The following is a 25,842-nucleotide window of genomic DNA, read 5'->3' as shown; positions in this document are numbered from 1 at the left end:
TTACAAAGTGTTCCCCTGATATTTTCAGTACCCACCCGACTCCACAGTTACTACAGTATTATTGACTGTATTTCCTGTGCTGTGCTTTAGATCCTCGTGACTATTTCGTAATTGCCAATTTGTACTTTTTAATCCCTTCACCTTTTCCACCCAGACACCCTCCCATCTGGCAGCCATCAGTTTGTTGTCTGTATCTGTGAGTCAGTTTCTGATTTCTTTGTTTTTGATCTTTGTTAATGCATCGCTGAATTCAGTTTGCTAGGATTTTGTTGAGGATTTTGCATTTGTGTTCCTCAGGGATATTGGCCTGTAATATTCTTTCTTTGTAGTGTCAGGATCTGGTTTGGGAATCAGGTTAATGGTGACTCGGAAAATGAGCTTTGGAGCCTTCGCTCCCTGGAACTTTTTGGGATGGTTTGAGAAGGACAGGTGTTCATTCTTTCTTGAATATTTGCTAAAATTCACCTGTGAAACCATCCTATCCAGGACTTTTGTGTATCAGGATTTTCTTTTATTACTGATTCAGTTTCGCTCATAGTAATCTGTCTGCTTAGATGATCTGTATCTTATTCAGTTTTGGAAGAAGGTATGTTTCCAGGCATTTGTCCATTTCTCCCAGATTGTTCATTCTGTTGGCATATAGTTGTTCATCATATTTTCTTACAATCCCTCGTACTGCTGTGGTGCCCGTTGTCTCTCCTCTTTCATTTCTGATTTCATTGGGTACGTACAGGTTTATGAGTTTTGTTTATCTTTTCGAAGAACCAGCTCTTGCTTTCATTGATCTTTTGTACTGTTTTGTTTGTTTTTTTAGATTCTACTGTATTTCATTTATTTTTGCTCTGATCTTTATTATTTTCTTCCTCCTTCTCACTTTGGGCCTTGTTGTTCTTTTTCTAGTTTGTTTAGGTGTAACGTTAGATTGTTTACTTGAGATTTTTTTTGTTGCTTTAGGTAGGCCTGCATTGCTATAAATTTTCCTGTAAGGACTACTTTCATTATATCCTATAGATTTGGGGATTTAGAATAACTTGGGGACTTGGTGTTTTTATCTTTATTTTGTCTCTGGGTATATTTTTATTTCTTTCTTGATCTCATTGCTAACCCATTCTAAAGTTGTTACACTTGATGGTTTTGCAGAGGTCCTTTAAATCTCATAATTTTTTGTTTGTTTGTTTTTGCTCTTCCTTTTGAGTATTTCAGTTGTCTTGTCACCCCAATTTGTGATTGGATCCTCTGCTTCATCTAATCTGCCATTGAGTCCTTCTAGTATATTCTTCATTTCTGACTGGTTCCTTTTTATAGTTTCTATGGCCTTTAAAATATATATTTTTATTGACTTAAGAGAGGAAAGGAGAGGGAGAAATAGAAACATCAGTGATGAGAGAGAATCATTGATCGCTGGCCTCCTGAATGCCCCACATTGGGGACACAACATAGGCCTGTGCCCTCACTGGAAATCAAACCACAACCTCCTTCCTGGTTCATAGGTTGATGCTCAACCACTGAGCCATGCCAGGTGGGTTCTGTGTCCTTAATATGTTTACTATCTCTCTATTGAAGTACTCAGTTTTTTGAGCAAACCTTTTAATGTATTGATTTAAGAGAGGGAGGAAAGGAGACAAACATCAGGGTATTGTTCCACTTGTTTGTGTAGTCATCGGTTGTTTTGTGTATGTGCCTGGATCAAAACTGCAACCTTGACATGTTGTGATGATTCTCCAACCAACTGAGCTACCTGGCCAGGGAGCCTTGCGCAGTCTTCTAACCAGAGTTCCGAACTCTGAATCTGGTCTGTACCTTGCTTCTGTTTCATTTAGTTCTTTTTCTAGAGGTTTTTCCTATTCTTTCATGTGGGACATGTTTCTTCGCTCCTATTTTGGCTGCCTCTCTATATTTGTTTCTGTATATTAGGTAGATCTGCTGCATCTTCTAGTCTTGACAGGGTAGCCTTAAGTAGTTAGTAGGTGTCCTGAGGGGCCAAGGGGCACAGCCCCCTGATCACCTGAGCCAGGTGCACCAGGAGTGTCCCTTGTGTGGGTTGTGTGTGCTGTCTGGTTGTGGTTGAGTGTTAATTGCTGTTGGCATGTCAGTGGGTGGGACTGCCCCACAGGCTGACTGGCTGTGAGAACTGGCCACGGCCACATCATACAAGCTGCTGTGCGGGGGCTGACCACAGAGTGGGGATTCCACCGGGGAACCGGTGCCGGCCCAGACACCCTCTGGGTGGCTGCCCGAGGAGCTCATCAGCTGGTGCTCCACTGTGGCCTGAAGCCGGCCCCTGGGCGTGCGGACTCTGGGGCTCTTGGGAAGGTCTCCAGTAGAGGCCAATGTCAGTCACTGTCTGTGACCAGCCTGGGCCGCCTGTTAGGAACCACAGAGTGATCTTCAGCTGATAGCTGCCTGGCTGGTCCTGGATGTGCTGGGAGAGGCCACTGTGTGAACCGAGACCGGCTTCTACCCATACCTGGCCTGGGGCAGGCCCGCAGAAGGCACAGGCACCGAGCCCTGCCACGGCCTGCCCTGATGCTGGCAGAGCCTCGGTGGTATGCTGTGGGTGAGGCAGGGTCTCAGGGAGCAGCCAGGGTGGGCATGTGGTGTTCACCAGGCCCCTGCAGATTCAGATTTGGCTCCAGTGCTGAGCCTGAGGCCACTCAGCAAAGGTCTCCGGATAACTGTGGCCAGCCGTGTATGGCCTTGGTCACGGGGTGGGGGTGCCAGAGAGCATCAGATTTGGCCGTGTGGGGGGAGGGCTCCACATGGAGACGATGCTGGCTGTCCCTCCTGCCCTCACCCTGAAGCCACACAGACCAGATACTCCCTGTGTCTCTGGTGCCCCCAATCTTGACTGGAGCTCCTCAAGAGTTTTTTGTGTTTTTTTTAAGGATGACTGCAATGTGGGCCCGGGCTGGCAGCCAGTGAAAGAGCCTCGGGTGGTCCCACAGTTGGGTGGGGCAGGTCTCAGAGCCTTAAGGGTGGAGCGAGTGGTGTCTGATGCAGATTCAGACTCGGCCGTGTGAGAGGAGGGCTCAACACAGGGACAGCTGTCCGCCAGCCCTTGTCCTGAGGCCGCGCAAATCAGTTTCTCTCTGGCGCCCCCGCCAAGCCGCTACCCTTCCGCCGGAGCCCAGGGTGAGTGCTTGCCAGCGCGAGTCTGAGCGCCTTCAGGAGGACACCCGGGGGGTTAGGGCCAAGGCTCTGCCTCCCGGGACTCAGCCCTCACAGCCCGGTCCCCGGGGCCCGGGCCCGGCCGGAGCACAGGCGCCGCTGGGCCTCCTGTCTCCGTCATGCAATGCGCTCTCGAGTTCTTGTTAGCGAAATGCTCAGGGGCGCCTGGTGCACCCCAGAATCTGCCTGGCCACGCCGCGAGGTGCTCCCCACTCTCCCTTCTCTGCCCCCACACCCAGAGAAGTCTGTCTGGGCCCCCTGGTCTCCCCCGGGTCTTTTTGGCTTTTTGGGGTTCATATAGTGTACTTCTTTCCACACTGTCTAACCCCGACCCCGACATCCTCCGGAGCACGGCCTCTTGTCTTCACACGGCGTGGAGAGCCTGCTGGAGTCACACCCCGAGATTGGGTGGGGTGCCAGAGGTCACCTGGTCTTGCTGACGGTGCCTCAGCAGGCATGGCCCCCTACCCCCCCCAGTCACCCGTGTCTGACACCCCAACAACTGGGTGGAGATGGAGGAAGTCAAGCAAATGAACGTTTCACCCGAACCTAGGACGGTCCATTTCGGGCAGCATCCACGGTGGCTGCTGTCTGCGATGCCGCAGTGAGGAGCAGCCCGAGCGAGGGTGGCCGTGGGTAAGGACCTCGTGGCTTTTGGAGGAGCCACACGGCACTCAGGTGTTTCTCACAACCCGTCTCCTGCCAGGAGCCTGAGGGTGACCCTCCTCAGGGCACTGTGCGCCCCAGGCTGAGCGGCCCTCCACAGGGTGCCCGGCTCCATGCCCTAGAGCAGGCGTCTTCAAACTACGGCCCGCGGGCCACATGCGGCCCGCAGAGGAGTCTGATCCGGCCCGCCAGGTTTTTTGGGCAGTGAGCGCAGCCGAGGTGTTACAGTAGGAATTAGTAGTTCATATAGTCTGGCCCTCCAGCTCTCTGAGGGACCGCGATCTGGCCCCCACTTTAAAAAGTTTGAGGACGCCTGCCCTAGAGGCTCAGTGTCCGTCAGGATCTGGGCCTCTCTGACATGGGGGGTCGGGTTGGGGGAAGGGGGAATGCAGGCTCCCCTGCAGCATGGCTGCAAGTTCCGAGGGTCTAGGATAGGGGTGTCGAACTCAATCAGAGAAGGGGCCAAAATCTAAAATCCAGCCTAAATCGCGGGCCGAATGGTTTACTGAACAGTCATAAACTGTCATTGTGATGGAAACGCAGCGGAGTGCAGTGATGACAGCGCGGTGCGGGCCACATTGCAAGGCCTGGTGGGACGGATTTGGCCCGCAGGCCTTGTGTTTGACACATGTGGTCTAGGAGATCACGCAGACCTTTGAGTAGAGGCTCCTGAAGAGGACTTTGTCTGGAGTTCCCAGTGGCTGGCATCTGTTATCAACAGCTTTGTTACAATTTGCTTTTCTGTAGCGAAACATCATTACATGGTTTTAAAAGCAAGTGAAGGGATAAAGTGTCTCTGAGTGTAATAATTATCTTCTCTGATCCACTGGGAGAGCGGGCAGAGGGGCTGTAAACCAAAGAAAGGACCTCTGGTTTACTCTGCCAAGAATCCGGTCCAACCTGGTTCGATTCCCGGTCAGGGCACATGCCTGGGCTGTGGGCTTGATCCCAGTGTGGGGCGTGCAGGAGGCGGCTGATCCAGGATTCTCTTTCATCACTGATGTTTTTCTCTCTCTTCCTCTCTCTAAAAATAAAATAAAAATCAGTAAAAAATATTTTAAAAAAGAATCCAGCCCACAGCTCCCCATCTTCCTCCTCAGGGATGAACACAGTGGACGCCGCCCTGGCAGCGGAGTAGCCGGTGGGCCCGGGAGTCTCCTGAGCCACCTTTCTTGGGGAAGGAGACCGAGCTGTCGTGAGCAGAAGGGTTGTGGCCGAGCCTGCTCTGTGTGCTGTGGAATGCCAGCCTGTCGGTTTGGTTTGAGCAGCAGCTGACAAGCTTGTGCAGAAACACTGGCTTTTGAGTTAAGCTGGGGGCAGGGAGAGGGGGGAATAAAACAGTCACTTAGCTTTCTTTCTTTTTCTTTCTCTTTTTCCTTTCTTTCTTTCTTTCTTTCTTTCTTTTCTTAATCTTCAAGGCAAAAGCTTAAATGCCTTAGCATAGACATTTATGTGGTCTTCTGGTTGTAGAACAGGTAGGTAATCTGGTAGATTATCAGAACCGACAAAAATAACTAAAAACAAAAAAACACATGTAGAGACGTAAGAAGACTGTAAACTGCGTGCACAGCCATGACCCTCAGGCTGGGTATGCAGGGCGGTCTCCTAAGCGTCGGCCGAGCTGGAAACCCCGCGGCCTCGCGCACAGTGCGTTGTGAGCGCTCCTTCGGCCGCCACTCGGATGAAAGGATGGTCACCGTGGTGACAGGACGCGGCACTCGGTAATGAGCACCAGCGACCCCACCACCGGCTCAGTGTCCTGTGGCTGTTTCTCTCGCGCTTCCACTTAGAGAAGTTTCTGTAAAAGCTGTGAGGAGTCCCACAGCCCCGCACGCCTGCCTGGTTGGGATCGCATCACCCCCGGCCGCACCCAGCTCCCATCACGCCTGTCCTCCGTGCGGCCTGAGTGTGTGCTGTTTGTGCCGGGCGTGCTGCGCAGGCCGCATCCCGGGTGTGTCGCCCCCGGCCGCACCCAGCTCCCATCACGCCTGTCCTCCGTGCGGCCTGAGTGTGTGCTGTTTGTGCGGGGCGTGCTGCGCAGGCCGCATCCCGGGTGTGTCGCCCCCGGCCGCACCCAGCTCCCATCACGCCTGTCCTCCGTGCGGCCTGAGTGTGTGCTGTTTGTGCGGGCCGTGCTGCGCAGGCCGCATCCCGGGTGTGTCACCCCCGGCCGCACCCAGCTCCCATCACGCCTGTCCTCCGTGCGGCCTGAGTGTGTGCTGTTTGTGCCGGGCGTGCTGCGCAGGCCGCATCCCGGGTGTGTCGCCCCCGGCCGCACCCAGCTCCCATCACGCCTGTCCTCCGTGCGGCCTGAGTGTGTGCTGTTTGTGCGGGCCGTGCTGCGCAGGCCGCATCCCGGGTATGTCGCAGGCCAGGCCACCGCGGTGCGGGCCGGCGCTCTGATGGTCACACAGCGACCGCGTCCTCTAAGACACGTTCCTCCGAATGGACCCTCGTCCTGAAGCCGTGCGTGACTGTAATTACACCAATCCAAATTAATGACTGCCGTATTTTTCGGACCATAAGACGCTCCGGACCATAAGACGCACCAGTTTTTAGAGAAGGGAAATGAAGAAAAAAAGATTCTGAAACAAATAGTGTCCTAAAATATTTTATGTGCATTAAAACCCAACATCACAGTCATAAACACATGTAATCAACCCTGTAAAGTAAACAGCAGCATTTAGAACCATTTTAGAGCTGGGCAAGCACACAGAGACCACACAGAGCCGGGCAAGTAAAAAAACTTTTTTTTAAAAGTATATGTGTAGGCTGTATTTGGACCATAAGACGCAGGGACTTTTCCCCCCCACTTCTGGGGGGAAAAAGGTGCGTCTTATGGTCCGAAAAATACGGTAGTTACCAAGCAGCGTTAACTAAAATGTAGATAAGTGGAACCCTTACGTTCATGCTCTGACACTCGGACCCCAGCACCCTTTCTCACCGCCTTGCGGTGGCCGGTGCCGCTCAGACGGGCTGCCGGGGCCCCTCAGCTCCTTGCTGCTGCAGAGCGCATGCCGAGACCTACGCCAACATGAGGGCCCAGGTGTCTGACTCACCTGCGGCCTCCCAGTGCCCGCCTTACCGCAACGCCGGGAGCTGGCCCTGTTCTCCCCCCCGCACGGCAGGGAAGGGGGCGGCGCGGTGGTCATTCTCACAGGAACCTGGAGGTTCAAGGGCCTGAAGCTCACCTTCTTAAAAAAGGAATCCGAAACGAAGATGAAGCCAAAACGGGTCTGGCTCAGTGGACAAAGCATCGGTCTGCGACTGAAAAGTCCCAGGTTCGATTCCGGTCAAGGGCACATACATTGGTTGCGGGCACATCCCCAGTAGGGGGTGTGCAGGAGGCAGCTGGCCGGTGTTTCTCTCATCGATGTTTCTAGCTCTTTATCTCTCTCCCTTCCTCTCTGTGAAAAATCAATAAGATGTATTTTTAAAAAGATGAAAGGAGCCCATTTTATCATGCAGCAGTTTTTGAACGAACAGGTCCCGGAGCTGGGAGGCAGAGCGGACTCCGCAGTGGAGTGCGTTAGGAGGTGGGTTACACAGAGGCTGCGCGCCGCTCAGCTGAGCCCCCTCCCGTGTCCTCCCTCCCTCGGGGATCCCGCCCCCCATGGACCGGTTAGCTCAGAGCCCAGATGACCTTCCACATCCCAGGCCGCCATGCGGGCGTGTCTCGGTGGCCACTGTTCCTGCGAAGCCAGACCCCGTGCTGGGTCTGTGCACTCCTTCCTCTTCCCGGGATGGGGGCAGGCAGACGGGGACTGCTGAGGCTCAGAGAGGCAGAGCGCCCTGCCCCAGGCCGCACAGCCAGGGCGGGCAGACCCAGTGCTCCAGCTCCAGTTCCTGGGTTCCGGAGCCTTCCTGAGTCAGCTGCAGCTGCCTGGTCCCTGGTAGGCGAGCTTGCATTTCCTTCCCTGCTCACACAGAGCAAGGAGGCTTTGTCTCCACAGCGAAGGTACACCTTCTCATGGGGCACCGACTGTCGGGGTAACATAGGTTCGTTGTAGAGAGTTTGGGGAGATCGGGGAGGGGGGTCTTTGTTGAGACGGGATGAGGAGATACGCACTTTAGCCGCCGTGTCTGGAAGGCTGGCTTCCATCGATGGCTGGTCAGTGATCACGGGCGACCCTGTGAGTGGCTCTGGGGTCGGTGACGTTTCCTCTCTGTCTGCTCTGTGATCTGAGAGGGAGAACACGTGGGTGACTGTGGCATGGCTTCCGTGGCGGAGACGCCTCAAGCTGAGCACTGTGTTTGCTCAGAGGTCAAAGGTGGCTCCTGCCAGGCGGACCCGCCCGGAGGAAGGTGGGGCTCCCTGCCAGGCAGGTGCCCTGACCTGCTAACCGCTGGCACTCAGAGCTCGGAGGGAGGTTCCGCCTCCTTTTGCTTGTCCTTTCGCTTCCTCCTGTCACACCCTTCCTCTCGGGGGTGACCGCGACCAGACCTGCGGGCGAAGCGGGGAGCGTGGTCCGACCGTGGACCCTGTGCCCGCTCTCAGGGCGAGGGCCCGCCCTCGGTTTGTCCTCCTCCCACACACCGTGGCAGGCAGTGTTCCTGGGCCACAGACAGGGCACTGCCGTCGTGGGGCTGGGCACTGCGATCGTGGGACTGGCACCGGCGCCCCCAGGTGACAGCTGGAGGGCCGTTGTTCGGATGCCCGGCCCTCAGGGTCTCTCGGGCCTCTCGGTCCGGCCCAATTGGACAGGTGTGTCTTCGTTGGACACGAGGGAAGCGTGGGTTCGGGCGGGGCGGGGGAGAGGAAGTCCCCGCTGTTTCTCCCCGAGGGGCCGCCATCCCAGGAGCGGGGAGGGCTTTCCCGGTGGAGGCGGTGTGCCCATCTCTGCCTGCAGCCCTCCAGGTGGGCACGGAAGGCCGGGGTCTCAGACCTTGGAGTCCGTCCTGCCTTTGAACGCTCTGACCCACGTGGGATTTTGCTCTAAAAACAGGGACTCCCTGGGCAGATCTTACTCATACATAGAGCCAGGGGGCTGTTGGTGACCGTCGGGGGGTCAGGCAGCATCCGGCTCCCAAAGGTGCTGCCGCTTCCCAGGCCCGGGTTGTTCTGCAAAGCTCCCACCCTCTGGTCGGCGGTGAGCCAGGGGTGGGCCCAGAGTGAAGAGCGTCTTCCTTTCGCTCCGCTCCATAGGCAGCGTGCTCGGTGTGACGGCCAGGCAGCTAGCTGCCTCCCCGCGTACGGAGCAGCAGTGCCAGGGCCCGGGACGCGTGGGGAGGCAGCACGTGGGGGCGCCTCTCAAAGGTCCCGCGGTGGATCTCAGCTGCGAGTTTTGCAAAGCCAGCACGGCCCCACTGGTGTGGCTGTGGCTGAGCGTCAACTTATGAACCAGGAGGTCACGGTTCGATTCCCGGTCAGGGGCACCGGCCTGACTGAGGGCTCCCTCCCCAGTGCGGGGCGGGCAGGAGGCAGCAGATCGATGATGTTTCTCTCGCATCTCATCAATGTTCTATCTCTCCCTCTCCCTTCCTCTCTCTCTAAAATAAATAAATATATAAATAAGTAAATAAGAACATGTCTTTAAAACACCAGCACACTTCCTAACCATGGAATCGCTGCCTCAGGAGGCACCCTGCCCCGTATCGGCTGCTGGTTGGAGCGGCGGCCGGGTGATAAGGAACGCGGTCCTTGCAGAGGGATTCTCACAGGCTGTACGTTTCTCTTGCCCCGATGAGAGCTCTGTATGTCGGAGGTCTCGGCAGTGACCCCGTGAGGTCATTGTCCCTGTTGTGCAAACGAGGACAGTGAGTCCGGGGTTAAAGGACTCCTTCGTGGTAACGGGACCCTGGCCCGGTCTGACCGGCTCTCTGTTTACCGCCCTGGCCGCCTCTGGGTGGGAAGAAGGAGACTCTGGTTTCTGCCAGCTCCGGGCGTCTGCACCAGGTGACGGGAGAGATGGATGGAATGGGAGCCGCTCCGACCAGCATGCAGATCGCGTCCGCCCTGCACTCCTGCTCGCTGGCATGTCTGTGGTCTCTGATTACGTCTGTGGCTAACCACAGCCATCGCTAGTCAGTGTGTCTGCGGTTAGGTAGCCGGCGGAGGCGCTGCCCGCCGGGGGGCAGGGAGTCAGCCGTGCAGCCTCCGGTGATGCCACGTCGTCGCCCGGAGCAGCCGGAGCAGCCGGCCAGCCTGGCGCGCTCAGCCAGCTCCGGCTGCTCTTCTATCACCAAGCGCTCCGCAGCCGTGCGGCGCCTGCAAGCGAGGGCGAACAGAGCGCTGGCATCTGAGCAGAGGCGGGCTGCCTCCCCTTCAGTGCGTTCCCACATTAGCACCCTAGCCTCCTCCTCTCCCCCCCTCCTTTGGCCCCACACCTTTCTGGGCCATAGCACTGTCTCTCAGGGGAGTTTGTGAATGCCAATGACGGGACCCTGTGTGCCCATGAGCGTGGGGACCCTGGTAGTCGGTGAATGACCATGTAACGACATTCAGCGTCGGAGCTGACACTGGCAATGTTCCCGTACAGCTATAAGGTGCGGTCACTGGCCAGCGTGCTCGCACAGGTGTCATCTGCTAACGGGGCTCATGTCATTCTCATTCCCATCCGGGCTCTGAGGAAGTTGAGCCCCCAGCTGGGGGGTGAGGGGTAGAGTTCGGTTGTCCACTCACCCCTTCTATCTCCTGTTTGATTCCTTTTAAAATATATATATATATATTTTATTGATTTTTTTACAGAGAGGAAGGGGGAGGGATAGAGAGCTAGAAACATCGATGAGAGAGAATCATCGATCAGCTGCCTCCTGCACACCCCCTACTGGGGATGTGCCCGCAACCAAGGTACATGCCCTTGGCCAAATCGAACCTGAGACCTCTCAGTCTGCAGACCAATGCTCCGTCCACTGAGCCAAATCGGTTAGGACCTGTTTGATTGCTTTGATTCACATTCCCATAATACGCCCTCCTCCCTCTCCTTTCTCTGCCTCCCTTGTGTCTGTTTCTTTTAAAAGCACCATCTCTTTTCCTTCCGTCACCCTGCGGTCCCTCATGCAGGCCCTGGAGCTTGAGTGTGCCGTTCGGTCAGCAGTGGAGGCGGCTCATGGGTGGATGGCCGGCCAGCCCTGCTCCCTTCTCCCTCCTCCCACCATGTCTCCTGTTTCCATCCCTCTGGGCCCCGTTTCAGGCAGCTGACAGCTCTCTAGCCTCGTCGTATTCTGACACCCCCTCTCCTTGGCCTGTGCTGCCCTGCCAGACAAGCTGGCTGTCGCCGGTCCAGTCCATCTGTGCTTTCTGGATTCACAGTGCAGTGTCAGCGCCTGGACAGGCTGGTCCCGCATGCCTGCATGCCAGGCCCTCTGAAGCCACCACCAAGACACACACACACACACACACACACACACACACACCCCGCCTTTCTAGTTGGAGCCTTGCCATCCTGCCATGCCCCTCAGTTCCAGGGGGTGGGAGGGGGCTGGCTTAGGAGGTGTAACCAGCGTCTTTCACACCGGCTCCATTTCTTGTTATAAAATTGCCACTTGGAGCCCCTGCTGCCAGCAGAAGGGCTTGGCCCCGCGGGAGCCTGGCCGGGCTCGGGCGGCAGGGTCAGTCCTTCCTGTGCAGTGTGGGGTGGCAGAGGGTCAGGGCCGGCCTCGTGACATCTGCATGAGGCCTCACGTCTGGACCCTCTCGGCGCCTGAATTGCCACCATCTATGAAACTGGATCGAGTGATGGACCAGTTCCTGAAGCAAGTGAAACAATGTATGCAGACAAAGTGTGGACCACACAGGCACTGGAGACGTGGGAGTTGGCTTATTCCTCCAAGGCGTGCTTACTGAGTGCCTCCGCAAGCCACGCCCTCCTCTAGCCCTGGGGACACCGGCCCTTCTGTCCTAACTAGAGGCCCGATGCACAGAGATTTGTGTAAGAACCGGCCTTCTTTCTCTTGGCCCCTGGAGCCACCTTTCCGCCTTCCCACGCTGCCCAGAGGCCCGGAGCAGCTGGGGTGGTGCAGAATGCCTGCATTGTTGCCATGGCGATGACACAAGCATCCCGCCCCACCCCTGGCCGATCAGTGCCTACATACGCAAATTGACCCGCCATCTTTACTGGGGTAATTTACATACACCTGATTGGCTGGCGGGTGTCGTGTAGGTATGGTCAATTAGCATGTTACTCTCTTATTAGTGTAGATGCAGGGGTGGGGGACATCCAGTCCAGGGGCTACATAAGGGCCAAGAAATCCTTTGTTCTGGCTCTGCCAAGGCATTAGGGGGGAGCTAATTAAATGTTTGACCAAATATAGCAGACTAACTTTTTTTTCCTTTTTAAAATATATTTTTATTGATTTCAAAAGGGAAGGGAAAGGGAAAGAGAGATAGACACATTAGTGATTAGAGAGAATCATTGATCGTCTGCCTCCTGCACATCCCACCCTGGGGATCGAGCCCACCCGGGCATGTGCCCTGATATTCTGCTGGCACATGTCTATGGACTGTGATCTGGTCCATAGGTCGATGCTCAGCCACTGAGTTGATACTCTTGAATGGCCCTGGGCCGAGGGAAGGCTCCCCACCCCTGTCCTCCTGGGAGAGGGACAGAGAACAAGCGAGCAAAGTCGAGGAACAGGTCCTTCTCGCTGGAGCAGGAAGAAAGCGAGCTGATGACTGCGTGACTCAGATTGGTGGCCCAGGGTATTGCCGGGGTTTAGCACCAGTTCCTGCCTGGCAGGTGTGGCTCAGTGGTTGACCCAGGAACCAGGAAGCACCCAGCACCGCTGAAGAAGGGCAGGAATTCCACCGGACCACTCCCTCCCGAGCCGGCAGTGTGGCCCGGAGCATCAGCATCGTCACTGTAAGCCCCAGCCGACAGCCCGCGGTCCCCATCGCTCTCAGGAATGAGCGCCGTGGCTCGGGTCCCACCTCGAATGGAGACTTTCCCTGGTTCCCTGAATTTGGCGTCTCCACCACCTTAAACACAGGGTCTTGTTCGATTTCAGTATCACCCTGCTCCTTAAAAAAAAAAAAAAAAAAAAAAAAAAAAAAAAAATAGAGCAGAAAAATGACTTAGGCTGTTTGAGGGCTCTGTGAGTATTACAAATGCAATTCCGTTCTAGAGGGAAAGGCTGCAGTCCACACTGGTGCCAGAGGGAAGAAACTAATCGGGCACAGAGGGCCTTCAGGGCTCTGTTGTGACCAGGAACGTCCTACAAGCCAAGGCCTTCGTGTGGCAAGGACAGATGGGCACTGTGGCTTTGGACACTGGGGAGACCAGTCAGGGCGGCTCCAGATACTGGTGTCAGCCCTGGACAGTGTCAGTAAACCCACCCATCCTTATTCATTCAAAACCAGGCATTGTGCACACAGTAGGTGCAAAATAAATGCAACGGCGACGGTCCTGCTCCACATGGAGCCTCTCGGGGCCTGCAGATCCCCAGGGGCCGGGGGAGCCAGGAGGAAGCAGTGTGTGCACATCCCTCCCAGAGGAAGGGCTGGTGCTGTGAGCACTGTGTGTGAGGGGCCAATATGTTGAAGCCCTAACCCTGTCACTCAGAAAGTGACTTTCTTGGAGATGGGTCTTTTTTATATATATATTATATATTTAATTGATTTTTTTACAGAGAGGAAGGGAGAGGGATAGAGAACTAGAAACATCAATGAGAGAGAAATATCGATCAGCTGCCTCCTGCACACCCCTTCTGGGGATGTGCTCCCAACCAATGCACATGCCCTTCACTGGAATGGAACCTGGGACCTTTCAGTCCACAGACCAACGCTCTATCCACTGAGTCAAACCGGTTTCGGCCGGAGATGGGTCTTTAAAGAGGTTGCTAGGATGGGCCCTAGTGAAGTAGGACCAGTGTCCTTATAAGAAGGGAGAGTAGGACACAGACGCGTAAAGAGGGAGGACCAGCTGAGAACAGAGAAGGTGGTGAGGAGAGAGAGAGGCCTGAGGAGAAGCCAGCCCTTTGCACACCGTGGTCCTGGACTTCAGCCGCCAGAACTGGGAGGAAAACACTCCTGTGGTTTACGTCCCCCCCCCAGCGGTATGGCTTTGTCATGGCAGCCCTCGCCGGCGCCCCCGCCTCGGAGAGCGCCTGGACCCAGGAGGCCGGCGTGCATGTGTGGTGTGTGAATGTGCTGGAGACACTCGGCACGCCACTCTTCGGCCCTTGTGACAACACCCGGGTGTGTAAGCCTATTCGAGTCCCAGTTTTCCATTCTTTTGGGTGCACACCCTAGGGGTGGAATGGTAATTCCATGTTTAACTTCCGGAGGAACCACCACACTGTTGTCCACAAGCTGCACCGCCCTGCCTTCCCCCAGCAACGTACGAGGTCCCGTTTCTCCGCATCCTCGCCAGAGCTGGCTGTTCTCCATCGTGTTGATTGTAGCCATCCTAGTGTGTTTGGGGGGGGAGGGGTGTTTGTGACTTTGATTGACAATTCCCTAATATCTAACCATGTTAAACATCTCCTTGTGTCCTTACTGCTTGGGAGATATGTCCATTCAAGTCCTTTGCCCATTTCTTAAATGGCATGATCTTTTCATCATTGAACAAAAGGTGTGGAACTTTAAAAAGTGGACTCCTTGCTGAAACCTGTTTGGCTCAGTGGCTAGAGCGTCGGCCTGTGGACTGGAAGGTCCCAGGTTCGCTCTCAGGGGAAGGGTTTCTCACTGGGGAACAGGTGAGGGGCTGTGTCCCTGCTTCGCCTGACTCTCTGGTCACCACCCGTCCAGAGCGGTTTGACTCCGCCCTGCCTTGGTGAGATTTTCTTCATGTTTCTTGTGCTTGGGATTCACTGAACTTCTTGATCTGTGGATTTAGCACTTTCTTCACATTTGAGAAATTTTCAGTCATTATTTTTCTAAAGATTTTTAAAATTCTCCTCTCCCCTCCCCTTTGGGACGTGAGTTATATGGGTACCAGGACTCTTGAGGTTGTCTTACAAACTCCCTGGTGCTCTATTCTTATTCATATTCATCCATTCTCTCTCTCTCTCTCTCATATCTGTTTTCTCTCAGCATTTCATTTTGAATAGTTTCTGTTGCTATTTCTTTCTGTTCACTAATCTTTTTTTTAGCTAATCTCATCCAGTGCATTGTCATTTTCTCGAAGCTTGACTTTAAAAAGTATGTAATATGTATATATAACATAAATATATATAAACAAATGTAACATAAAATGTAGAATATGTAGTATAAATACATAATATAAAATAGAGCATATATGTAAAATAAATACATACATGCATACTTTCATACCTACCCTTACATAGCCAGCCTTTCCTAGGCTTCTTGAACAGACATTATCCAGTTAAATAACTATCTACAATAATTTTCCTTGTCTCATCACTTATTACCGTGTCGTTTCTGGGTTAGTCTTGCTTGGTTGATTCTTTTCCTGCCTGTGGGTCATGTTTCCCTGCCTGACCATGGTGACTGGGTGCCAGGCCTGTGCACGTTGCCAGGTTGGGGGCCGGACCTTTAGGGGTTCCTGTGGACACCCTGAGCTCCGTGCTGGGCGGCGGGTGAGTTACTCGGAAGCAGCTCTGTCAGGGACCAGCGGGCGGCCTCGGGTGAAATGCTCCGAGTTCCCTCCCCGGCCTACTGGCTTCTGTGGTCTCCACTCGGGCTGGGGGTGGAGGGACTCTCCCCAGTGCTGGGTGAGCCCTGGCGTCTGCCTCTTCCCTACTGGTCGTTCTTCCCCGCTCTGGGGATTGCCCTCCGCGTCCCGCTGGCCAGTCCTCAGCTGAAGCCCCATTCCCGATGTTGCCTCTCTTTGCAGCCTCCTCCTCTTCAGTCCTGTGTCCCGCAACTCTAGTCCTGCTGGCTTTTCTGGGCTTCCAGCTCTGTCTCCCCAACTTAGAGGGGGTATCCTCTTTCTGCTTCCCTCCTGGGAGCACTTGCTGTCCCACCCTGTCTGTGTGGTGTGGTTTGCTTTTCATTGTAGCTGTCTCAAGCAGGACAGCTGGGACTGCATCGTGGCTAGAAGCAGAAGCTGATGGCACCTTTTAAGAAGCAGTTACACAGTGTCCCTGAGAAAAGCCGAGAGAAGGGTTTACCGTAACAACAGCCACCGCTGAAGAGGGACGTGGGTGGTGGGAGGGTGGGACCCGGCCTGCCTGTGGAGTCTGACCTTAGCATGGGGCAGCTCCACGCTTTTGGTGGGAACCTAACAGGTGAGCTGTACAGTGAGAAGCCAGGTGTTTCAGGGTTACTGTCTGCCATCAGCCACGTACCCACTGGATTACCCCCAGAAGGACTGCCGGCAGCAATGAGTGTTAGGAAGTTGTGTCCTGGAGAACAGTTATCTGGCGCTGGCCCCACTGGTGGATTTTTAACATTTGAACTATTCTTTCCTGGTTTTTATTTTTAAGATGTGATCACTAGCTGAGGACACATGCACTGTTGTTTTTTTTGTGGGTTTTTTTTTTAATGTTTTTATTGATTTCAGATTTCAAAGAGAGGAAAGGAGAGGGAGAGATAAAAACATCAATGATGAGAGAAAATCATCGATCGGCTGCCTCCCTCCCGCACACCCCCTACTGGGGATCAAGCCCGAAACCTGGGCATGTGCCCTGACCTGGAATTGAACCCTTGTTCATGGGTCAACACTCAACCACTGAGCCACACTAGCCGGGCATGAGTTTTCATCTCAACTATCAAAGGACAAACTTTCATGCGAGGGAATGTTGTCTGAAACTAATCCGAACTGTTCAGTCTAGAACAGCGGTCGCCAACCTTTCAGACCTCACGGACCACCCGTGTCCACAGAGCCCCGGTTGGCGATTGCTGGCCTAGAAGACTGTCAGTGCTATGGTGGTATCACAGTATAGTACTCCAAACAGAAACACTTTACACTAATGGAAATTAATAGAAAAGTTTAAGATAATAATAGCTTTTATTATTTTTCTTTCAAAATCCTTACCTGAGGATATATTTTTTACTGATTGGAGAGTGAGAGAGAGGAAGAGATAGAGAGAAACATCAGTGTGAGAGTGAAAATCAGTCCATTGCCTCGGGAACGAACCTGCATCCCCGAGGTGTGCCCTCCATCAGAATGGAATCCAAGACTCTTCTGTGCTCAGGATGGTGCTCCAGCCAGCTGAGCCGCACCGGCCAAGGCGAGGGTCCTTTTTGCTGAAAGGTTTTGAAACGATGTAGCAAACAAACTCTTCTTAAAGCTACCTTTTTAGTTCACTTTCTGTGAAGTCATATAGGAGCCAATGACATCTGATCCAGAGATGTGATGGGCAAATGTTGCAATAGCTGGTCTCCCGGTGAAATAGAATTGGGACGACAGCGGGACAGATCAAGTCCTACCCTCAGGCGCATCGTTTTGTCTGCTCATTCCTCTCCCAGCCTCCATCATCATCATCTTTCCTTCTGTGGTTAGGCCTTGGCAATCGTGCCCGGCTTCCAGGAGGGCTGCTAGAAGGCTGTGTGTCTTTTCCTCTCTGTCATCCCCGCTGTCCCAGACGCTGGCCGCACCCTTCCTGCCTGTGGCTCCTGGCACCGCGGAGCCCAGCGCCCAGGCCACGCTGTGAAGCATGTTGTGTCACATGTCACCGGGGGCCGCTTTTCTGCTCAGCCGCAGGCAGTATCCCGTGTTTGCCTTAAAACCACGGGGAAAAGGGTCGAACAGCCTTGAAGTACCTGGGTCTTGTAGTTTCTCACAGAAACAGGAAGCAAGAGAGCTTCTGCAGAGGTAGAGGTGTGCATACGTGTATGTGAGTGCATGTGTGTGTGCATGTGTTCATGTGTGGGGTGTGTGTGTGTCTGTGTGTGTGTGCACGTGTGTGTGTGGTATTAAAAGGGCACTGCAAAGATTTTGAAGGCTCCCAGGCTTCCTTGGGAAGTCTTTTGTCAGGCAAAAATAAAATGAAAGTCCATGATTTCAAAATAAAGTCATTAACATTCACTGACTTTATACCAAATACTCAGCTCGAGAATGCCCAGGCTGTGGTTGCTGTGACTGTTCTTATTCTTGCTTCACTCACTGAGGCTCAGAAGCTTGCCTGAAGCCCTGCTCTTCCTCCTCCGCCTGTGTTCCTGGGGTTTGCCTGGTCCTCGTGTTGCATCTGGAGCCAACTTCTTGCTGAGGGGTGATCTTACCAACTGAGCTACCCAGCCAGGGCTTCACAAAGTTATTTTATTTTAGCTTAACATTCAACAAAATTCCCACTTTGCGATAATTCTGTGTATTTTAGCACAGTCTTGATACCTGTAACTGCCACCACCATCAGGACACAGCTTGTCTGTACTCTCCCAAACTCCCAGTGTGAGCCCCTCTTCTCTCCCCGCCCCCCCTTTGCACCACTGACCCGCTGTTCCCCGGAGCTCCGTCTTGTGGGAATCTTATACAGGGGTCATACAGTGTGTAACCTTTGGAGGCCAGCTTCCTAGCCTCAGCATCATGCCGAGAGAGCCGTCTGAATTATTGCCTGTTGCCATCGGTCACTCTTTCTGTCCCCGTGCGGGACTCCCCTGTGTGGGTGTGCCACGTCAGTCCATTTCACCAGGTGGAGCACACCTGCATTGTTTTCCATCTTTACCAAATGCGTGTGGAGCGCTGTGTCTCCAGAGTCGGTGCCCGGGGATTGCGAGGTCCCATGGTAAGTGTATGTTCAACTTTCTGAGGAGCCGCACCGCGTTCTCCAGGGTGGCCAGACCGTCACTGTGCCCACCGGCCGGGCAGCAGAGCTGCCCTCGCCCCGTATCCTCACTGCCTTTGGCTTTGTCAGCATTTTGTGTCTGAACCACTCCAGCAGGGGTGCCGTGCTATCGCACTGTGGGCTCATGTGCATCTTCCTGATGGCTGCTGCCATGGAGCCTGTTTTCATAGGCCTGTCTGTGCTTGGAGGAAGTGGATCTCCAAGTGTTTGCTGTTAGCGCCCGTGTTTTGTCCATTTTGGGTTTGTTCTCATCTTATTTTCTCTTCTCTGGAGAATGTGTTCCGTGTCTTGATTCTTCGACACCCTGGGTGTCCTCGGGTTGCACCTGGGCGTGATGAGTGTTCGGAGGCGGACACTCTGTTCTCTGCTCTCTCTAACGAGCGCTGTTCCTGTGTCCCAGGGGGACCTTCCTCGTTGGACTGGAACTGCGAGCTCTGTTTCTAGGCTGCGGCTCCAGCCCCCGCCTGAGCTTCTGTAGTCAGTTAGCTGGGTGGTTAGCTAGCTGGGTGGTTAGTTAGCTGGATGGTTAGCTAGCTGGATGGTTAGTTAGCTGGATGGTTAGCTAGCTGGATGGTTAGTTAGCTGGATGGTTAGCTAGCTGGATGGTTAGCTAGCTGGATGGTTAGTTAGCTGGATGGCTGAGTCTGAGGGACCCTGTGTGTGAACGGACAGTTTGGGGATCCCCTCTCTGGCTTTTTCCTTCCTGGGATTTCCCTGCGCTCTTTGGTGTTCACCATCCTCGGACATCACTTTCGGGTTTCCTTAGGGATAAAACTGACGGTTTTCCACATGTGCCCTCCCCGGTCATGTGCGCTCAGCTCTGGCCGTCCACAGAAAAGGGCATCGTTGTCCGTTGGCCTCCGCCAAGCACGCGCAAAGCCCCGTCAGAATGTCTGTGCTGCTGGGCCCACTTCCTGAACTAGCACTTGCTTTCTGCAGGCGGTGCTGTCCCACAGGGTCTGCTGTACCTGGAAGCAGAGCGACTCTGTGCTGTGCGCATGTTAGCCAGGAGACGCAGACAGAAGCAGGCACAGGAGCTGTCAGTGTGTAGCGAAGCTCTGAAGGGAGAAAGGAGGTTGAGGTATTGCCAGGTGGCAGCAATAGTAAGGCTGTTTAAAAGGCTCTCTGGCCAAAACTGGTTTGGCTACGTGGATAGAGCGTTGGCCTGCAGACTGAAGGGTCCCAGGTTCGATTCCGGTCAAGGGCATGTACATTGGTTGTGCGCACATCCCCGGTAGGGGGTGTGCAGGAGGCAGCTGGTTGATGTTTCTCTCCCATCAATCTTTCTGACTCTCTATCCTTTTCCCTTCCTCTCTGTGAAAAATCAATACAATATATTTTTAAAAAATAAATAAAAGGCTCTCTGAAGGGCTCCCACTTGAATGGAGACGTAAAGATCGGGGACTTTGGTTATGGGAAAAGCTGGTTGAGAAATGCTTTAACCAAAGGTGACAGCAGATACAGAAGCCCTCAGCAGGGAGGGAGGTGCCCCAGGGGAGAACGGCATAAAGCGGGGGTCAGGGAGGCAGGGACGATCACGCAGGCCTGGGGCACCTGCGGAGGAATGGGAATCAGCGATTCCGTACAAGAACATGTGGTTACCATGGCTGCGGGTACGCACACCGCACAGTTTGACCCCTCATACTGCTGGGGCAGCGTGGCCAGCCCCTAAAAGTCTTGCCTGATGGATGGTGTGGCCGCGTGACTATCTGACCACCTGCGTGTTGTTGGAGCAACAGCTGGAAGACGTGCACTGGGTTGGGCAATGTGTGGGGAGTTGGAATAGACAGGTTCGCGTACCCCTCTACCTCCGAGGTTCTCTGATATCTACCGATTGAGCTAGCCGAGCATGCTCTACCAACTGAGCTAGCTGGGCGCAGTACAATGAAAACAGTTTAAAATATGAGGCGCACGGCCCTGGCTGGGTGGCTCAGTTGGTTGGAGCATCAATCCCGTACACCAAAAGGTTGCAGGTTCGATTCCTGGTTGGGGCACATATGGGAGAAACTGATGTTTCTCTCTCACATCGATGTTTCTCCTTTCCTATCTCTCAAAAAATCAATAGAAACATATCCTCAGGTGAGAATTAAAAAATAATAATCCTATACAATAAAAGGATAATATGCAAATCAACCAAACTGCAGAACCAGTTGCTTTAACATGCACTGACCACCAGGGGGCAGAGTCTCAGTGCAGGAGCTGCTTCCTGGTGGTCAGTGTGCTCCCACAGGGTAATGCCACTCAGCCAGAAGCCAGGCTCAGCGGTAGGAGCCTCTCCCGCCTCCACGATAAGAGTCTAAGCCATTGGTCGGCCATCCCCTGGGGGCTCCCGGACTGCCAGAGGGCACGGGCTTGGCTGAGGGTCCTCCCCGCCGAGTGCATGAATTTAGTGCACCGGGCCTCTCGTAACAAATAAACAATGAGGAGCACTCCCACGGCGGAGGAAGACTGTAGTACGATAGAAGGAAGCGTAGCCCTTTGTAGGAAAGGCCCCACGTGATTCTGCGGGAAGGCCGTCCCCGTGGGGTTTAATTACTTCGCCACGGCGATGGCTGGCCCCCCTGGGGTGTGCGTGGGGACTCACTCGCTCCTCTCCTTGGGTTCAGATGACAGCGCCTCGGCGGCGAGCAGCATGGAGGTGACGGACCGCATCGCCTCCCTGGAGCAGCGGGTGCAGATGCAGGAGGACGACATCCAGCTGCTGAAGTCGGCGCTGGCGGATGTGGTGCGGCGGCTGAACATCGCCGAGGAGCAGCAGGCCGTGCTCAGCCGGAAAGGACCTACCAAAGGTGGGTGGTTGCGTCACCGGAGGCGAGGGGGTCGGTCTCCTGGGCGCCTGGCCCGGCCGGCGCACCACTGCAATGCTGCCGGGAGCCCACGGCAGAACGAGATGCCTCAGCCTCCGCGTGGACGGTCACCCCGCAGCGCAGGCAGGGTTTCCTTGGTGCTGCTGGTGACGTGCGGCCCAGAGGGGTCAGTTGTCAGTGGCCGGTAAACACTCCGTGGGCTGAGGCATGACAGCTGTTCGTCCATATTCTCTGCAATAGAGCTCAGGTGCAAAGACCCCGCCCCCCCGGGGGTGCCCTGGGGAGGCGTTGGCCCCTCTCAGTGCCCACCTCACACCTGGGCCTGGGCCACACGCCAGGCTCGGAGCCAGCCCTCCCCGAGGAGCTCAGAGCCCTGAGGTTTATCCTCGCCCCCTCAGACACGCACACGCACTCACGTGCACACGCGTGCGCACACACGCGCACACACACACTAGCTAGTGAGCTCCTCCTGGGCACCCTCTTTTCCGCACCCTTTTTTCCTTTGTCCCCTTCTCTGCTCAGCCGCCCCCAGGCTCCTGGGCCCCCGGGGCTTCTGGCAAATTGAAACCGGTTTCATCTCCCCGGGGCACAGAACAAACCATGACAAAAGCAGTAGTTTTGTTTAAGTCACTTGGTAGTGACCTCCTTTTGGAAATTTTGGGAATAAACTGCCTCCTGACAGCCTCTGTCCAGCCAGCCAGTGCCCTGCTGTCTGCTCCCAGCCCATACGCGTGGCTCCCCTTTGGCCAGAATGGCTCTTCCGCGTGGCCAGCACTCGAAAGCGGAATTAAATTCCTCTTGTCTGTGGAATTCCTTCCGTTAGAACATTTGAGATTGTGGCCTGTAATGTCCTTTTATTTATTTATTTTTAAAAATTGACTTCAGAGAGGAAGGGAGAGAGAGATAGAAACATCAATGATGCGGGAGAATCATTGATCGGCTGCCGCCTGCGCACCCTACACTGGGGTTGGAGTCTGGCAACCCAGGCTTGTGCCCTGACCGGGAATCGAACCCTAACCCCCTGGTTCATAGATAGAGGTGCCCAACCACTGCGCCACGCCGGCCAGGCTGTAATGTCCCTTTAAAATGTCCCTTTGGGTTTGGAATGAGGAACCTGGTTCCTTATTTCACTTGGATTTGACAGGTGACTCCCAGTGCCCGTGTTTTCCCGGAGTCGGGAGGGGCCCTGTCTCCCGCAGGGCAAGCTGCTGCTCGGAGACAGGGCTGTGCTCACGTTTCTGTGGAAGGAAGTCTGTTTCTCTGTCCTTCGGGTCCTCACCGCCCGGCCCTGTGAGATACCCACGCCGGCAACGTCTGCAATTTGAATAATTCTTTTAAGTAATCTTTCTCTCCTGAGTGGCAGAGCAATCGGGCGTTTTAAATAGAAACCGAGCTATTCTAGGTATGCTTGACCTACTCAGCTTTCCCAAAATAATTCTGATGACTACTGTATCCTGAAGGGTGCATTCGAGGTAGTTGCTTCATGTAAAACTTCTGCAATGTCTTTATTTTTATAAAATTGGGGGGCCGGGATCATAAGAGAAGGCTGTCCAGGCGATACCTTTTCTTGATTCACAGTAAAGTTCTCCCTGGCGGGTGGGGTTCAGTGATTGGAGGGCCAGCCGGCGCCCAAAGGACCTCAGGTTCGATTCCCGGTCAAGGGAACATACCTGGGTTGTAGGTTATAGTCCCCCTCTCTTCCTCCTCCCACCTCCTGTTTACTCTCTTTAAAAATCAATGGAAAAAATATCCTCCAGTGAGAATTTAAAATAAAAATAAAAAGTGAAGTCTGATTTTTATAAAACTCCTAGGAGAAATCATTGTTTTCATGGTTATGGCCGATGTTTCTCGTTCCCTCCTCTTTATGAGAGAGTAAATCAAAGCAGAACAGCCAGAAGGTCTGGGCAAGGAGTGGAGAAAGACCCTGGAGGCCATGCAGGGTGGGCCCTGAGGGAGGCCTGGTTCTCCCTGCTCCCCCGCCGCTCCCTCCACACCGGACGCTGGAGCAGGGGCGGGCGCGCTTCACCGGCGCCGGTGCTGTTGCTGCCAGGGCCCGCGTTGCCCACACGTGCCCCTCGGCCTGGAAAGCGGGCACCCCGTAGCCCTGATCTGGTTGGGGAATCTTTTAGAGAAGATGGATTTTAGATAAACCTCCTCTGGCTTCTAAAAGGCCACATTGTTTCACTTTACACTGGCTGGCCATCCCCATACAGGCCTGAACTGGACTGGACATGTGGCATTCTGACTTTTAAATATTCAGTGATCCCCTCTCCCCACCCACCTCAAGGTTAGCGGTCAGAGCTGAGGGCTCTGTTTTGCGCTTGTGTTGTAGTGTACCCTGAATCTCACAAAGGACGCCTCAATCACGAAGCCGAATTAAGGAGTCATTTATTAAAGGCCGGCGGCTTACAAGGGGGCACTCAACACTCCAAATCTCGCAGCCCTGAAATGCTCGCCAATTCTGGCGTATATACAATATCACAAAGGTATCAATTACATCTTTGGGTTTGGAATGAGGAACCTGGTTTGCATAAAGCAGTTGCAGAAGCGAAATTGAGCAAGTTAGTTCTCTGTAAAGATTAAGTATAGTTTTGGGTCTTGGGACCACTGAGTCAACCGGAACACATTATCTGGAGCAATTTAGGGTAACTGTGCTGTCCTGGTTCCCAGGTACAGAGGAATGTGCTTCGATAACCAGTGAGATCACCATCAGTGGGATATTCAAACCACCATCCATGGAGTACCAATCGATTGGGATAGCAGACATAAGTTCAGAAAATCAAAATACCTTTTCTGTTGTTTTAGCAAGCAAATAAGTACAGAACCCAAAACAGCAGGGTTAAAGTTAAAGCTAAAGCTGCAGTTTCTACCTGAGATGATTGCTACCAGGCTTCACTTGGTGCACATCGCTGTGGGTTCGCAGCGGCAGGAACGGTGGCCGGGCCGCAGTCAGCATCCAGCGCTCAGAGCAGGTGCAGGGTGAGCCGTGGCCGGCGCTGTCCTGTCCCCGGCTGTCAGACTGCCCGTCCTCTCACTGGCCTCAGCGTGGCCTGCGGGGCTGTGAACGATGGTTCAGTTCCTCTCCACTCGCTGGAGGGAAGGCAGGCCGTCTGAGCGGGGGACTCACTGGTCTTCCTTCGTAGGACTGAGCCAGCGTGACAGTGAGAGCTGTGGTCTCCGACAGGACCCACTCAGATCAAGTGCGAGGCTTCCTGAGACGGGAGACTGGCCACCCCACACATGCCTGCGGGCCAGAGGCAGTGTGTCTCAGGCTATTCTCCTTTTTTTTTTCTTACAACATTCTCCCTTCCTGAGAATGGCCTCCTGCACTCATTCTCCAACGCTGCTAACCCCGCGATACTGGCTCTTGGGCCAGGCTCAGCCGAGCCCCTCAGGCGGTGCTCTCTCTTTTTCCTTTTCCTTTCACATATTTTCTAACATTAGGAACTGGTTGCCCTCGCCTGTGTCTTTACTGTGGAGAAGGTCTGCCTGCAAAGTTAGCTTTGTCCAGGGTGGGCCCACAGGCAGACGGGAAGATTTGCCAACGGGGGTTCCCATAGAGCGGAGGCGCGAGAACCAGCCCGCTGGCAGGGCAGGCATTCTGAAACTCCCGCTAACACTCAGGTTTTCTCAGGGTCGTGGCTGCGCGGGGCTGCACTCACTGCTGGAAGAATGACAGGAACTGCCCCTTTCTCTGTTGCTGTTGTGAGTGTAAATACAGAATGTGTACAGTGTATAAAGGGGCTCATTGTGGCCTTATGCACAAGGGGGCATTGGATGGGAAACAATAGGGAAGCAAGCACCGGGCATGGCCAGAAAACTGGCTCCTCCTAACGAGCTGCCACTCATTAGCGGGCCTGGGGCTGAGTATCTTTAAAAATGTCTGATTGGTCACAACAGGGAAATGCTCGTGTATTATGTTTTTGAATTAGGAGTCCAAAGCAGGATATCAAACTGTATACACTGGGTCATTCCAATGGCATAGCCCAAAGCTGTGCAAACATCTGAAAGCACTATACCGACAGTTATTACTGGTTTTCCCCCTCAGTGGTAGGAATAGGATCTTTTTCTTGTAGTTTTTGTTTTTGTTTTTATGTTTTTACTTTTAGTTGGCTTCTCAAAGTTCTTTGATGTATATTCCTTCAAAAGCAAAAGACATTTCTGTCTAAAAGCGACTCCGTCCTCACCGAACCTGACCTTCAGTGCTCAGAGGCCAGCGGCAGGCTCTCAGCTGACTTCCGGGCCTGGAGTCAGCTCCCGTGCTTCACGAATTTGTTAAGTGAATAACGGATCCATGCACACGTGCTCGGCTAACTTCTGTCAGTGCCAGGAGGGCGGCGTGGGCTTTCACATGTGGAATGTGGGCTGCAGTGTAGGTGTTGCCCCAGCATCTGGGCTGTGGGCTTCGTTGGCATTACCCGGCGAGTAGCTCCTGAGGCTCACTTTAACTTTGCTGGGATTGGACAGCTTGCCTTTTGTAAACTTTCCTGTCCCTTCGCAGGCTTTTTTATTAGCAGCCATATTGGTGACCAGAGACTTAATCAATCTACCCAAACACCCTGGTGGCGGTGCCAGT

General features: G+C 54.0%; 1 protein-coding gene across 1 annotated transcript in view; it reads left to right on the top strand.

Annotated features, from left to right (window-relative positions):
• The window catches only part of EML1 (EMAP like 1), a 98,389-nt gene that overhangs the window by 18,021 nt on the left and 54,526 nt on the right, over positions 1 to 25,842 (top strand). Inside the window, 1 exon segment of the mRNA XM_036411759.2 lies at positions 21,066 to 21,248. Within this exon segment, the coding sequence (XP_036267652.1) occupies positions 21,066 to 21,248 (183 nt within the window).

Source organism: Pipistrellus kuhlii, unplaced genomic scaffold, assembly GCF_014108245.1.
Source record: "Pipistrellus kuhlii isolate mPipKuh1 unplaced genomic scaffold, mPipKuh1.p scaffold_m20_p_41, whole genome shotgun sequence".
NCBI classification, from domain to species: domain Eukaryota; kingdom Metazoa; phylum Chordata; class Mammalia; order Chiroptera; family Vespertilionidae; genus Pipistrellus; species Pipistrellus kuhlii.
Note: the sequence above shows the minus strand (reverse complement) of the source record. Positions and strands in the feature narration are given on the sequence as shown.